The following is a 13,646-nucleotide window of genomic DNA, read 5'->3' as shown; positions in this document are numbered from 1 at the left end:
ATGGAATGTAGGATGTGAGTTTTTTTCTGGTTTACTTGAATTTAACGCCTTGTAGCTTGTGGAGTTTTACAAAGATTTCTCCATTCCTGTTCTCTCCTTTTCACTCTGTAAGCCATTGGTATGGCACACTGGGTATTTTGACAGACATACTTTGGTAGTCATTGGTAAAGTAAACTTATCTTCTAGGTCTAAGCAGTGAAAGTTTGGTTATATGTCAAGGCTCATATTGTTGGTTTGTGTACATCAGAATTTCCTTATGGAAATTACTGGAGTTGCACAGGAATCCAGACCATCAGCGAGTCCTGGCTTCTCCTTTGGATGTTTCAGCCTGTTAAATTCTTTTAAGCAATCCCTAGTTTGTAGTCTCTGCTCAGCAAAGATTGAAGCTTCACTCTGCAAACTCCAGGGAGCCAAAAGCACTTTTTTAACGATTCCTGCTTCTTTCCTTGCCAGCTCTGACCGAAGGTTACGTGGGCTCTCTGCATGAGAACAGACATGGGAGTTCTGTGCAGATCCGCAGGAGAAAGGCTTCAGGGGATCCTTACTGGGCGTACTCGGGTGAGTGACTTGTCTTCTTCAGAGCACTAAAACATGAAATGTCTCCACAATCAAATTGTTTACTTGCTTTTTATTACTACTGTGCTCAGTTTAAATTAGTTTTACAGTGTATTTTCTTTCTTCTGCCTTCCTTGCAAATTCCCCCTGTACACAGGCCTGCCTTTCTTGCATTTCTGCCATTTACGTTATTATTCTCCTCCTTCTTTCAGTCTTGTTTTCATCTCTTGACATGCCCTTGGTCAGGCATACTCCCAAACTTTTCTTTGCTCTTTTGGTCTAATCACTGCATTCCCAAGTTTACCATCTGCTTACCATTTTGGGCCTTCTAGGAAGACTGTAAGCACATATTCAGAGTAAAAAAACCAACACAATTTTACATTTGTTTCTATGCCTGTATTTTTGTGGTAGTGTATAATGACAACAATGAGACTTGTCAGCGTATCGAGCCAGGATGTGTATGGTGCTGGAAAGATGAAATACTGGAAGGGTATTTTATTGTTTGTCCCACTGCTTTCATAAAGTCTTATGGAAGAGCTCATGTACCTGCACAATTTTGAAATACCACAAATTAAAATACACTTCAGTCTTTGATTTGGTGGTTGCTATGTTCTAGGAATGGTGCCAATAGTGATGTTGACTCTGTGGAAGATATCCAGTATCTAAAACGTTTTTATGAAGATTTTAAGCATTATATTGGACTTGTGTGTGCTTTTCTGGAAGATCTGAGATATGTTTCAGACATTACTTGCTTGTCCAAGAGGGTTGTTGTACAGGGCTAGTTTTAGCTGAAGGAAAATCATTACTTTCTAAGAGGTCTGAATGCTGATATAAATATGCAACTGTTACTTTTTGACTGCCAACACCCCTCTTTTATCCAGAACATTTATTTCATTGGGAATGAATGATAATCGGTAAGTGTAGAGGTTTTTACCATCAACATATACAAATTATCTCTATTAGATCTCAAAATACAATCTATCTCATTTGCAAATGGGGTCAGGCAAGTAAAATAAATCTAAACATTTCAGTAATGTAGGACAAATGACCACTTTTGATTTTCAGCCGGTTCAGCATCTCTTATCTAATGCCATTTTGTTCATTCTTGCTCACTGAGGGGACCATAGGTAATGAAAAAGATGAGCTTCTGTGTTTAGGTTGAAAGTGGGAATAAATGGTGGGTGGCAGAGCCCAGATACCAGACAGATGTTTGTTTCTCTAGCTGAGCACAGTGAGGAGGATGATCATGTTATCTGTTTCTTTCTCCTTGCTTCTTCATTCCCCAGAATATTTCCCAGGAACGCTGAGCAGGGCTTGGCTAAGCTCTTCATGTACTAACGTTTGTCCTGTGGGTAGGGTTTTGGACATGCCTAGGAAGTTTACATCAAATGAGCCTACAGAGAGGGGAAACTTCACTCTGCAGTAAGCAATTAGCCTGTGTCAGTGGTTTCCAAGCTCTTTCACAGACATTATCTGGTAGGCTGCTTCCCTTCCCAATCCTCAGATGGTCAGGCTAGCTCCCCTCCAGTTATTTGTACAACAGCTGCTGGCCCAGCCCCAGCAATTATGGGCAGGGAAGGAGGCTCTGCTGGGCTGAGGGCTGGTGAGTCTGGAGGTTCTTCCAAGGGACTTTGCCAACAGGAGTAAACAAGACCAGGATAGCCCCTGACAGCCGTCAGTGGGCAGCTTCTGCTGAGCCCCAGCATAGACCATGTGTGTTAGGCTGATCCATGGCTTTGTATTGATTTCAGTTGAGTAGAGCTGATTTACAGCAGCATAGGCCTCTCTCTTTTTATGGCTGTGCCTGCCTGCTTGCAGAGCTTTTGTATTTTTAGGCTTAAGATTTCTGTAATAAATCCGGAGTTGAGGGTGGAGAGGTCCAAAAGCAGGCGGCCAGTTGTGGTTTTCCTGCTTGGGGGTGGAAAAAGGGCACAGCCATGTTGCAAAGAGCCCTCAGATATCCATCTTCCACAGGCTATATCTGTCCTATGCTGTGATTTTAGAGTAATTCCTCAGTAGCCTGTAGGAAACCCTTCTGCTGCTCAGAGGGTGAATGGTCTAGGGGCTGGTGTAAGCTCTGGAGATCAGGAACTTTTCCTGGTTTTATGAGTGATTTGTAGCATTACCCTGTGCTGCCTGGTCATATTGATCCTCTCAGGCACAAGAGTTTAGAGAGGAGAAACTTCATTCATTGATCAGGTGTTGAACACCCTAAGACCTGTAACATTTGTGTGAGGTACCCACATCCCTAAAGGTTCCTGCGAGCTCCAGTGCCTTGTGCACAGAGCTGCACCACACTTCTCCTTCCACTGGAAAGGAAAGGATTTTAAGCCTTGTAAAATAACCCTGTTGTCTACAGACACAAATTCTGACTATAACGTTTATTCTAGTTCAGAAATAAAACTTGCAAAAGTAAAGACTAGATAATTAAATGAAGAAGGCCCATTTTGAATGGGTTCTGTCAAAAAGACAGCAGGAAACACAATCAGCCCTTTGGAAGAAACTTCATTATGTCTCTGCTAGCAGCTCTTTAAACCAAATTCAAAAGTGAGCAAACGCTGAAAACATAAGACTAGCTTGTCTTTAAATAGGAACAGCAAAACTGAACAGAGACTGACATCTCCTAGTTGTTCTTTTTAGGATTTTTAAGAAGCTCAAATGACAGTTCTAGGGGGAATTCTTTGCACGTGTGTATTCATGGATGTTTTGGCAAAGTATTTACGGTGTTATTTATAGTGTTATTTTCAGTATTGACACAATTGTGTGTTAGTGTTTGCCAAAGACCTCCTAAATTGGGACTGGCCACATCACTTGTAGTGGAACAGAAATGTGGAATAGGCACAGCACAGTCACAATAAGTAGGTGTGGATCCTGAATGTGTTTCACTTCAGTCTTTACTTTTCCTCATCTTTTCTGTTAGGCTGACCACTGAATGGACAGGTTTGAAATTATTTTTAGCACACCTTTATAATTGCCACAGAACTCAGTATGTTTCTACTACCCATCATAGTGACAGTTAGTAGTAATTCCAGTGCTTTTTCATTGGTGTGGACGTATTTTTGTAAATATGTAAACTGGTTTTTAAACAAAAACCAAACCAATACTTGAAACAAAAGCCTACAGAAATATTCAACTGAAACATCTGCTGGATCCAGGGCTTTCTGACTGACCCTCCCTTGTATAATGTATGCTTCTTCACAGAGCATAATATTCCAGGCCTTTAAAGATGCCTCTCAGTGTTGAGTGTTGCATCTGTCAGTGCTCAGAACACTGCTGGTAATCTGAGCAGAGCCTAATTTGCCTTGCTGTAGCCCAAAAATGAGCAGCTTCAGAGTCAGGGCCTTAGGAGGAGATCACAGTGTGAGATGCTGATGCAGATGGTTGTACCTTAAGTGATGGTAGCTCTAGAGGACCTGAGTCTACTCATACTTGTTCTTTTGAGAAGCTGTTGTGTAAAATTAATATGACAATCATTGCACAAGATTGGGGAAAACCAGAAGTAGTAAGGGGCTTACCCAAATCAGGAAACTCCTTTTTGAGTCTTCAGGTAAAAGATGTGATGTCTTCTTGGGGTCTGGGGTGTCAGAATGACCCCAAGAGTGTAGAAGTCCTTGTTTCCTAGCCTGTGCAGCCAAAGAAGGAGCCTGAATGCCTAGGATCAGCTTCTCAAGGTTGTTTATTCTTCCTTATCTATAACATTTTCTCTGACCTGTTGAGTTCTGTCGAGCAGGTCGGCTGTGGCATTCTGTCCCCAGTCTCAGGTGGCGTTTACATTATATACTAAAAGCTACATGTATTATGTTTGCAATAATGTGCCAATATCTATCATTTATGTTAGGCAGTGTGTCTGTACCTTAAACCAATAGAAAAGTGCCACCATCACACGAAGACATGGAGGACAAGAAGAAGGAGAAGAAGGTCAGGGCATGACCAAATTCCTCCATCTTGACCCCTCAATCCTAGTCTAAAAATCCCAAAATTCTACTTTTTCATGTGTTAATTCAATTATCACATTACTCAAACCACTGTGGCTTGTAATTCCTCATACAAAATCGGCAGCTTTTTCCATGGGCTAAAATCAAAGCCACAGGTGTTTTTTTACTTTGTGCCAGGGTTTGGAGACAGCCAGGGCAGACAGGGGGATGTCCTGGACTCCGATAATGTCTAATTATTCCCAGTGTTAATTTTTGTGATTAATGGTATGGAATGGGTCTGCCTGTTCTGGGGCAGGATGTTGTAGGCGATGGTGCTTTTGTCACTGGAGTTCCCCAGCTGAGCTGGGGTGCTGGCACTGGCAGGGCTGGTGTGCCTTCCTCCCTCGATGACTGTTCTGCTGATGAGCTTCAGTGTTGGGAGCTGACTCATTCAAGAAATACTCTTCTGAGTAATCAAAACCATTTGGGCTTCTCAGAACAAAAAACCAGAAGTTTGCTGAGGATGTAGATGTGTTCTTGTTAGATGCTTATCTAACTGTGGCTTTGTAAAAAGAATCCTGTGTAAAAAAACTCATGCAGTTGGGTTTTTTCCCCTTTATCTTATGGTGCATTCAAGGCATCTCTTTCCTCTTTGTACCTTTAGTCTCTTCTATTCTATGTGAAATTATTTGCACCACTTATGATGCTCCTGTTATTTGTGCATGTCCTTACTGATGTTTTTTCTGTCTAAAATGTTGAATCCTTTCTCTCCAAGATTCTGTGCAGCTGCTGTGAACATTAGGAGAAGTTAATAGAAGAAAAATATGCTTTACAAGAGTAGAGATGACCCTGTGAGTGGGGAAAGGTGTCCATTAAGAACAGGAACTTTGGCCATGCTGTCAAGCCAGTGGACACTATCAGTGTGTGAATGCTTTGTCCTACAACACTCAGGCACTTATTGCTGTCCTTTAAGATACTATTATTTAAAATATAACCGGTGGTGAATGTAAGAATTGAACATTCTTCTCCAAAGGAATTGCTGGCATTAAAACAGGAATGATGGGTAATAGTTATTTCCTGAAAGAACAGCAAATGGTGTTAACTGTGATGGAATGTGACTTGGCGATATCCTTTGTAAATGTGTGAATTTCTTTCTTTGCTTAGATTGTTCTCATTAAATAAGCTGCTAATGTGAATTGGACAGGAAATAATCAGCACATAGTAAGGAAAGCATCAAGACTTATTGAACTGAGAGGTAACTAATGGGCTATTTGCCGTGGTCAGTATTTCACTCCTTCAGTCCCTCAGAATAATAAATCTTGGTATTGACCAAAACTCTGGCACACCATGTGTTCAGTTATCATTCCTCTGTAAAAGTACTCATCTGCCTTAAATGCAGGATAGTCAAAATGGGGAGGTTCTGGCTCTCTAGCTTTCTCACTCTTTTGAGCTGACTTTCTAAAGAGGAGCTAAGCTGAGAGAAGTAGGAAAAACACTCCCATTAATATCTGATCTGATCAGTAAACTGAGCTTTGAATATTTTTATCTGTATTCATCAGAGATGAATAGTAATCTTCAGTGAACCCTGCTGGAACCAGCTGCAAGGCATTCGTTTCCATATGCATCTTGTTAGTGGAACAGTTGTTCCAGAAATCAATGCTACACTCTTTCATAAGGGGAGCACAGGAAAGCAGAGCTGGAGAGTTTGCTGCTACTGTCTGAGCATGAACCCTCATTTTGAATGTACACAGCTAAAGCAACTGCTGTGTGTTTTCTCAAATAAACAGGAATTACCATCTGTATATTTTGATTGTTTGTATTCTGACGTTTCTGGTTCATGAGGCTTCATGTCTGTGACACTGTACAGATGTGCATGAGACACATCTGTGTCTGCAGAATCTTCATCTAAATGTGCACATACCCAGAGGATGTCAGGGAGAGCTCCTTTTATCTTTCCTTAGCTATCCTGCCCCTGTGAAGGAACCAGTACAAAATACTATCTTTTGTTTCTGTTCTGAGAATGAAGAAATGAGTTGTCACAATCCTTTCCCAGAGAACAGGGTACATCTTCCTAACCATAGCTTGAATAAGGAATTCACAATCACACTTGTGTTGAGTATTTACCATCAGCAGTTCCCTGAGGAGAGGCAGCCCTGCCAGGAGCAGCCCAAGTAGTCTGTATCATTTTTACTAAGCCACACTGCTGGGGAGCACAGCCCTGATTGAGAGTCTTGTCACTTACTTTGTTTGTCTATTGGCAAATTTCTAAATAATCTGCTAAGGAAACCTCAGATAGTAATTTAGTTTCTACTTAGACACAGACACGATTTCATTATTGAATGCCATTAATACTCTTTACTCTCCCTCTTGCCACGTTTCCTTTTTCCTTTTGTGCCATGCTAACAGTTTATTCCAAGTACTGTCATAGTCAATCCTGGTATATCCAGTGTATATTGAAAATGCTTGGCTGGATTTTTAAAAGTTGGATGCAGATATGGTGAAATTCCCTTTTTTCTTTTTTCTTTTTTTTTTTTTTTTTTGGCAAAGTTCTCACTAGAATTTGATTGGTTTTCATGCTTAAGTGCATTAAAGCAAATCTCTGATTTTTGAGTGCATTTTTTCTTTACTGTTTCTTACCAGATAGGCCATTGGCAGATGAACAGCTTTGAGAGGCTGAAATAGGAGATGTGCAAGGAATCATTCCCCTCAACTTTCACTCTTTCATGAATTTTTTTCCCTAGCACAGCACAGAAGTATAAAATATCAGCAACAGATGCTAGATGAAATCTTCTGAGCTTCAGATACAGTTGTTCCAGTAGTGCATCACAAGCATTTTTACTCTGCACTGCTGCAATCCTAACTGTGGTGATCTCCCCTCACATGAGGGAGCACAAAGAACTGCTTTAGCTGGGGAGGGGAGACCTCTCACTTCTTTAAATGTACTGTGCTTTTTGTTGCATTTTCTTTCAATGTGAACACTGGGACATTTGTGGAAAACCTCTGGAATTACAACAACCAGTGCACTGTTTCAAAGGACTGAGAATGTGCTAAAGTGCAGCAAAAAAGTTGTCAATTTAGTTGATCTCTAGGCACTGAAATAAGCATCAGGGCAAAAATATTTGAGGTTCTTTTGACATAAGAACATATGAAATGCATATATTTTAAGCATGCAAAAGGAAAACAGATTATTTGGGTAGCAGCTGTGATGCAAGCTCAGCAAATGGACTGGAGAATACTCGGAAAGTTCGAGTCTGCTGTTTTTGAGGTTCTTGAATGATTGCAGTGATATATTGAAGTTCCAATCTTGATTTCATATGTAACTGAACACATATAGGAGAATAACAGTGAGGAAAAAAGTATGTGAACAGCAAGGATACTTCAGTGAGAAACAAAGCAAGCACAGCAGCTCTGAATAGCCTTGTAGTGTGTGGTTTAAAAAAAAAAAAAAAGTAGCTTGGCACAAATATTATTGCAATAGTCCAAGCATGAAATAATCAAGGAATGAATGAGAATTCTAGTTGCAGGATATAAGTAGAGTCTTTGTATGAAATGGCTGAGCCAGGCCAGTACTGCAGTTGATGCAGTAGATGTAGAATTATTTCCATTATTTTTCTTATGTCAGATGGCTTCTTTGTATCTTTCCACTCACTGCTCAGAAGATAATCTTTTTTTTCAGTATCCCTGCCCCAGGAATTGCCCCATCTCTCCCCTTTTCCAAAAAATGTCTCTATCTTGCAGGATGTGGTATTGCAGATCAACAGTTTTTAATCATTGTGATCCTTGTAAAGCAGCCCCTGCCTGCACAAGGGGCAGATCTGCCTCGCAGGGGCAGGGCTGGGCAGGTCTGCCATGGGATAGAGGTGCCATGAGTTTATCCTGTGTCAAAAGTCACACTGCTGGAGAAAGGAGGAGTCCCATGTAGATCCTCTGGTGCTGCAGAATGAGTGCTCAGCAGCTGCAGGAATTCTCATTCTTCCAGTGGCTCTGAGGTGGATGTGCTTGCAGGAGGGACAGGGCAGTGTGAGTAGCTCCTGCATGCACAGCAGAGTGGGAAATTCAGTCCCAGGGCTGTGCTCTGCCTCTGAGGCCACACATCCCACCTTATCAGGTGCTGATTGAAGACACCTTGGTTGCCTTGGAGACTGCCTCCTTTGGGGCAGACCATGTTGGTAGCACAGCTGTTGTGAATCTCCTGAGCTAACAGAAGGTGACCAGGCTATGGGGCTTAATTCTTCCTTCATCAGCAAACTCCATTTTCCCCTGTGCTGGTGCTTGGTTGAAGCTCTTTGTTTGATGCTTTAGGTTTTTTCCAGCGGGTTTGAGGAAGATCACATTTTTTTCCCCTATGCAGTACACATTTGGCTTTAAGTTACAAAGACTGCCTAAAGAGTTGGATGGGCACACTTTTAACTTGTCAAATTAAATAAATATGAAATCCTGCAATGGAGTGCAGAGCTGTGCATATAAATTACATCCTTAAGCAGCACTTGAGTGATTTTCTGGAAATGTTTTCAACTCTCCTCTGAACTTTTAAGGGTCATCTCTGTAGCCTTTCTATCTGAGGGAGGCTATTGGCACTGGAATGATTTATTGAAGAGGTATGTTGCTCTGCAGTGTAAAAATAATGTCAAGCCTTACTGAGAACCTGAGTATCAAGCTTCTGTTTTTGTAAAGCTGAAAAAGCAAATGGGTTTAATTCAACTGAACCCTGAATGATTGTTTCTTAAGTGTGTTAACCATTCCCATCTCTTTACACTGCCCAGTTGTGAGAAGAGCGGGACTGTGGGGTGATGATATTTTCAGGATAATTAGTGAGATGAGTGGTTTCATTTGTGAAGAAGTAGGAACCCTTTGTCTCTGTTGCAGAGATACCAAGATTGGCACTTGACTTTTCGTAGTAAGGGCTGGTGGGTGTTGCTTACTCATGGAGCCCTTGTGGTTGAACTCTCAGTAGGGTGAGATACTTTGGAAACACATAACCCTTTACAAATATCTGAGACTTGACCAGCAATAACTCTTCCACCAAAGGAGTCTTTGCTGCCAGGAGTATTAGACCTTTTATCTTCCTCCATCTCCATGCTGCCTGTTTTCTTCCAAACAGTACCTGCCAAGTTTAACCTAAGCCAGACTGTTCTGGCCATGGCTGAAGTAAACCCTCTCTCCTGCATCCCTGGCTGAATGCAGTCTCTCACTCCATGCATGTTTTCTCCATGCTGCTGTGGGGTTACAGCCTTGCAGGCACATCCACAGCTGCACATCTCTCCTTAGCACAGCTGTGAAGAGCAGGAGGGCACAGGGAGGCTGGGTGCCACGGCTCATCACCCCAGTGTGCCTGAACTGAGGTCTCTGATGCTGGCCCATGCTGCTTTTTTTAGTTTGATGTAAATTAAATCATTCAGGTCAACATCTAAGTTGTGCTGCTGGAAGAGAGTTGAGGATGAGCTGTTCCACATGGGGTTCTTGATTTCTGACTCTCTTGCAAGGTTTTCTGAGCTGTCTTGGTGTATAAATTTCCTCAGAAATGAACAAAAGAGGAAAAGTCCCTGCAGCTGAATGCCTGAAGGTGATGAGTGTTGGCATGTAACTACAGTTTCTGTTGCTTTCCTTACGTGGAATAGTGAAACAAATGTTTCCTATGCGTCCCAGCTCCCCTTAATACACTCACACCTAGAAGTGAGATGACAAAAGTCCCTTAAATGTTGATCGTTTGCTTTTGCTCTGTGCTGGGTTGGACCTCCCAGGGCCCCTCTGCTGCATTTCACATCATCTGGTCCTTGAACACAGGGGCCCATCCCATGTGTCAAGCTCCTGGACAAACAAATCACTAAATGGACAGGCTCAGAATGAAGAAGTGAAAGTTATATGATTGGCTTTTTGTTTGTGTGCACACATTTCCCAAGTAGAGAAATAAGATTTACCCGGAGGTAGCGCAGCAGTGAAGTCATGGAGAGTTTAGATCACTTTGTGTTGAGTTTTACATGCTGTCTTTTGCTCCTGAGGTGTGGCTCAGGCTGCTGCTGGAGCCTTCTGGCCCCTTGGGGTATGAAAAGCCATTTTACATGCCAGATTCTAGTCTGCTCCTACCCAGAGGTGACGTGAACTTTTCAGATAGATTCCAACTTGGAAGCTTCTGTGGCACTTCAGATCACGTTTTTAATTTTATTTCTCTTGCTGGAGATGTGAAATTGAGACCACTTATCTTCATGGTACACTATTAGCATATGCTGATCTCCAAGGAAGGGGATTTGCTCTGTGAAGGTGTTTGCAGAGAATTGGATGTGACTTTTGTAAAGCAGGGTTCAGTGCATGTAGTTCAGTTGCTGCTTGTATTGCACAAGGGCTCCCCAGATGCCTGATGGACATAATTGCTCTCAGTGCAAACACAGAAAAGTTACCTCTACCTTGAATTTGTGTAAGTCATCTGGGAGGTGGCTTGGTGTTAAATGCATCAAGAAGCAGAGTGCAACGAGGGGAAGACTATGAGCTGGAGAAGGGGCTGAGAGCTTCCTTGCTTCCTTTTCTCTGTTAAAACACAGAGCTGTGCACCTCTGTGAACAGTTAAATGCTTCATATTCCTGTGAAAAGTCTCCAGTGCCTAAGAAGCTCTGAGCTTATTTCATGGCCTCCAGTTGTGCTGGTGCCACTGCTCCCTGTGTTGGTGCTTGTGCATCACTAAACCAGAGGCTGTGCTGTATCTGTAAGGTCACCCCTCTCTCTCAGATTGGGTCAGAGTTACCCAGCAAGTTTGAGAGTTGTGGTGGGAGGGAAGGGGAGTTGGTAGCCCAGAAGGCTCAAAGATGTAAGCCTGTTTCTTTAGGAAAATCAGGCTGATCCATGATGGACCCCTATTCAAAATGGCAAGTGCTCCCAAGTAGCTTTTCAGAACACGTGCCAGTCAAGTTCTGCTTCTGTGAGGAGACCCCTGCGAGTTTGGCAGATGGGTTCTGAAGGCTGAAAAATGTCTGGGTGGTTCAAGTGATCAAAGTATTTGTCATAATTCTATCCTGTTGTGCTAAGTGAAGTATAACTGTTCAAAGGAAATAGTCCAAGTCCAGCCTTTCCATTTGATGCCCTGATCATATTTGCCAATGGAGGAGGTCTGCACAGGAGCCCTTGGAAGAAGGATTTGTAGGCAACCATCTGTTTGGCATTAGCAGAAGACCTTAAATGAGGGAAGGTGTTGTGGGGTGTCACCTGAACTCATCATTCAACATCACACCTTATGATTTCAGTATGAACATGTACAGTATGGTAAACATTTTCAGCTTTTTTCCCCCCAAAGTACTATTGGAAACTGTAATAAAAAGTAACTGCTGGAAAAGTAGTTTTGCTGAGTTATGCTATTTCTGAAAATGCATAATGCTCCATAGGCTTTTAAGTGATACTGGGCATATTTAACATTCTTTGATGTTAATTTCCTGGCATATGGACATCTCTACTTATTAAAATAAATAAGTACTTTCAATTTTAATGAAATGATGGAGGAAATGGCCTTTTTTCACATTCACGTCCGCTTCACTGGATAATTTAATGTTTTAAAATGTAAGTTCATATTAAAGTTTAAAATTCAAGTATTGGTTTTTGAAATTCTGTAATAAAAAGGTTTTGCTGTGGGAGAGCCATATGAATTACTGAGCATGATAACACGATTAGCAAAGTCTAGCTGGTGATTTCTTTGGTACAAAATGCAAGCTGTAAATCTTCCCAGTAGGACCTACAGCACTGGTCTGCTGGTGGGAACTTCTGGTACTGATGGCTGTTCCATTCCTGGGGCATCATTCTGCAGCCTGGCAGACTTGCCAGTTGTCTGTATTCCAGAGTAAAGGTACAGCTGTGGAAAAGGTCTTCTACATCACTGACCTCTCCCCCACCTCACACACACATTTTACTCCCTCTTGGAGCCAACACTTAAAGCTTCTTGGGGCAGAGATGAGCACTTGTTAATATTGGCTCCCAAAAAGATCTTGCTGTTTTCTTTTATGCTAAACGTGTATATTTGCTTCCAAGGTCTTTGCATCTAATGGGAATGATTTTCTTTATAGGTGTAACTGTGTTATTATTAAGTATAAGAAATGCACTTTGGTCCTCTCCTCTGTGCTAAGAGAGAGCAAGAATTCCCTGGAGAATATCTTCAATGTAATTGACTGGATATAAATATTTGAGTCCTAAATATTTAATGGAAATCACTGTGTTTGAATGTAGCAATGTGCAGATGATGGAAGTTTGCTCTGTGTCTTGCATGTCTTGAGAGACTGCTCACGTGCTGTGTTGAAGCCAAGGGTGGCTTTATTTCATTTCAAGGCAGACTAGAAACTGAAGAACTTATTTTCGGGGAGAAAAATGGCAAGAGACACGAATGAAAAACCTACTCAGCTGAAGCAGAGGTGACAAAGTTCACTGTGATTATATTGATTTTAAATTACTGTGTAGAGCTGGGACTAGCCTGTGTCTAGTCCTGCTCATGATGAGAAGAAGAAAAGAGAAAGGCATGAATACTCTCCCCTCTGCTTCCAAATATTTTGCTACCAGTATGAAAATCCAAGAGCAGTCTTGTCCTCCTGACATTCCCAACAGGCAAAATAAAGGTGTTCCAGCATCTTCAGCGGAGCTGAAAGGGGATAAGAGGCACAGTGAGATCAAAACCTGTTTTTTCTCCCTCAGCAGCCTACCCCTGTGCCCTGGCTCCTGAAGGGAGGACCACACCATGCCCTGTTCAGTGTGTAACAGATGCCTCCAGTCTGTGTGTGCCCCCAGCTCTGCCAGAGATGACGTTAACAGGAAACAGAGCATGTCTTGAGTTGGATGCACTTTTGGTGAAAAGTACTGCAACTGCCTATACCACAAATTAAAACTGAGCTGGAATTAATTAACAGCATCTATATTCATCTACTGGAAGTTTTACAGAAGAGTCATTACTATTTAACTTTATGTAGTTTGCATCTGTTTCACTGTCAACGAGAAAATTATCCAGTCATTTAGAGTTAACCATTTATTTTAGACCAGTCGTGTGTTTTAGTATCTAATGTGTCTTTGGGGAACAAGAATTTAGAGCAAATGAAGCTAATTGTGGTGAAAAATGGATGTATTATTATGAATGGTATATATATTATTGTAATGAAACTCTTAGTTGCCCCATGACTGGAAGAGCACAGGGGTCTGTCTGGTACCTGCAGTAAA

The 13,646-nt window shown here is 41.8% G+C and overlaps 1 protein-coding gene across 1 annotated transcript in view; it reads left to right on the top strand.

Annotated features, from left to right (window-relative positions):
- PTPRG (protein tyrosine phosphatase receptor type G) overlaps nt 1-13,646 on the top strand; it is a 391,091-nt gene that overhangs the window by 84,968 nt on the left and 292,477 nt on the right. The window contains exon 2 of the mRNA XM_021537228.4: nt 454-558. Coding sequence (XP_021392903.4) covers nt 454-558 — 105 coding nt within the window. The remainder of the gene's footprint in view (nt 1-453; nt 559-13,646) is intronic.

The sequence above is a fragment of the Lonchura striata genome, chromosome 12, assembly GCF_050655825.1.
Source record: "Lonchura striata isolate lonStrDom1 chromosome 12, ASM5065582v1, whole genome shotgun sequence".
Lineage (NCBI taxonomy): Eukaryota > Metazoa > Chordata > Aves > Passeriformes > Estrildidae > Lonchura > Lonchura striata.
This window is presented reverse-complemented; position numbering and strand designations above follow the sequence as displayed.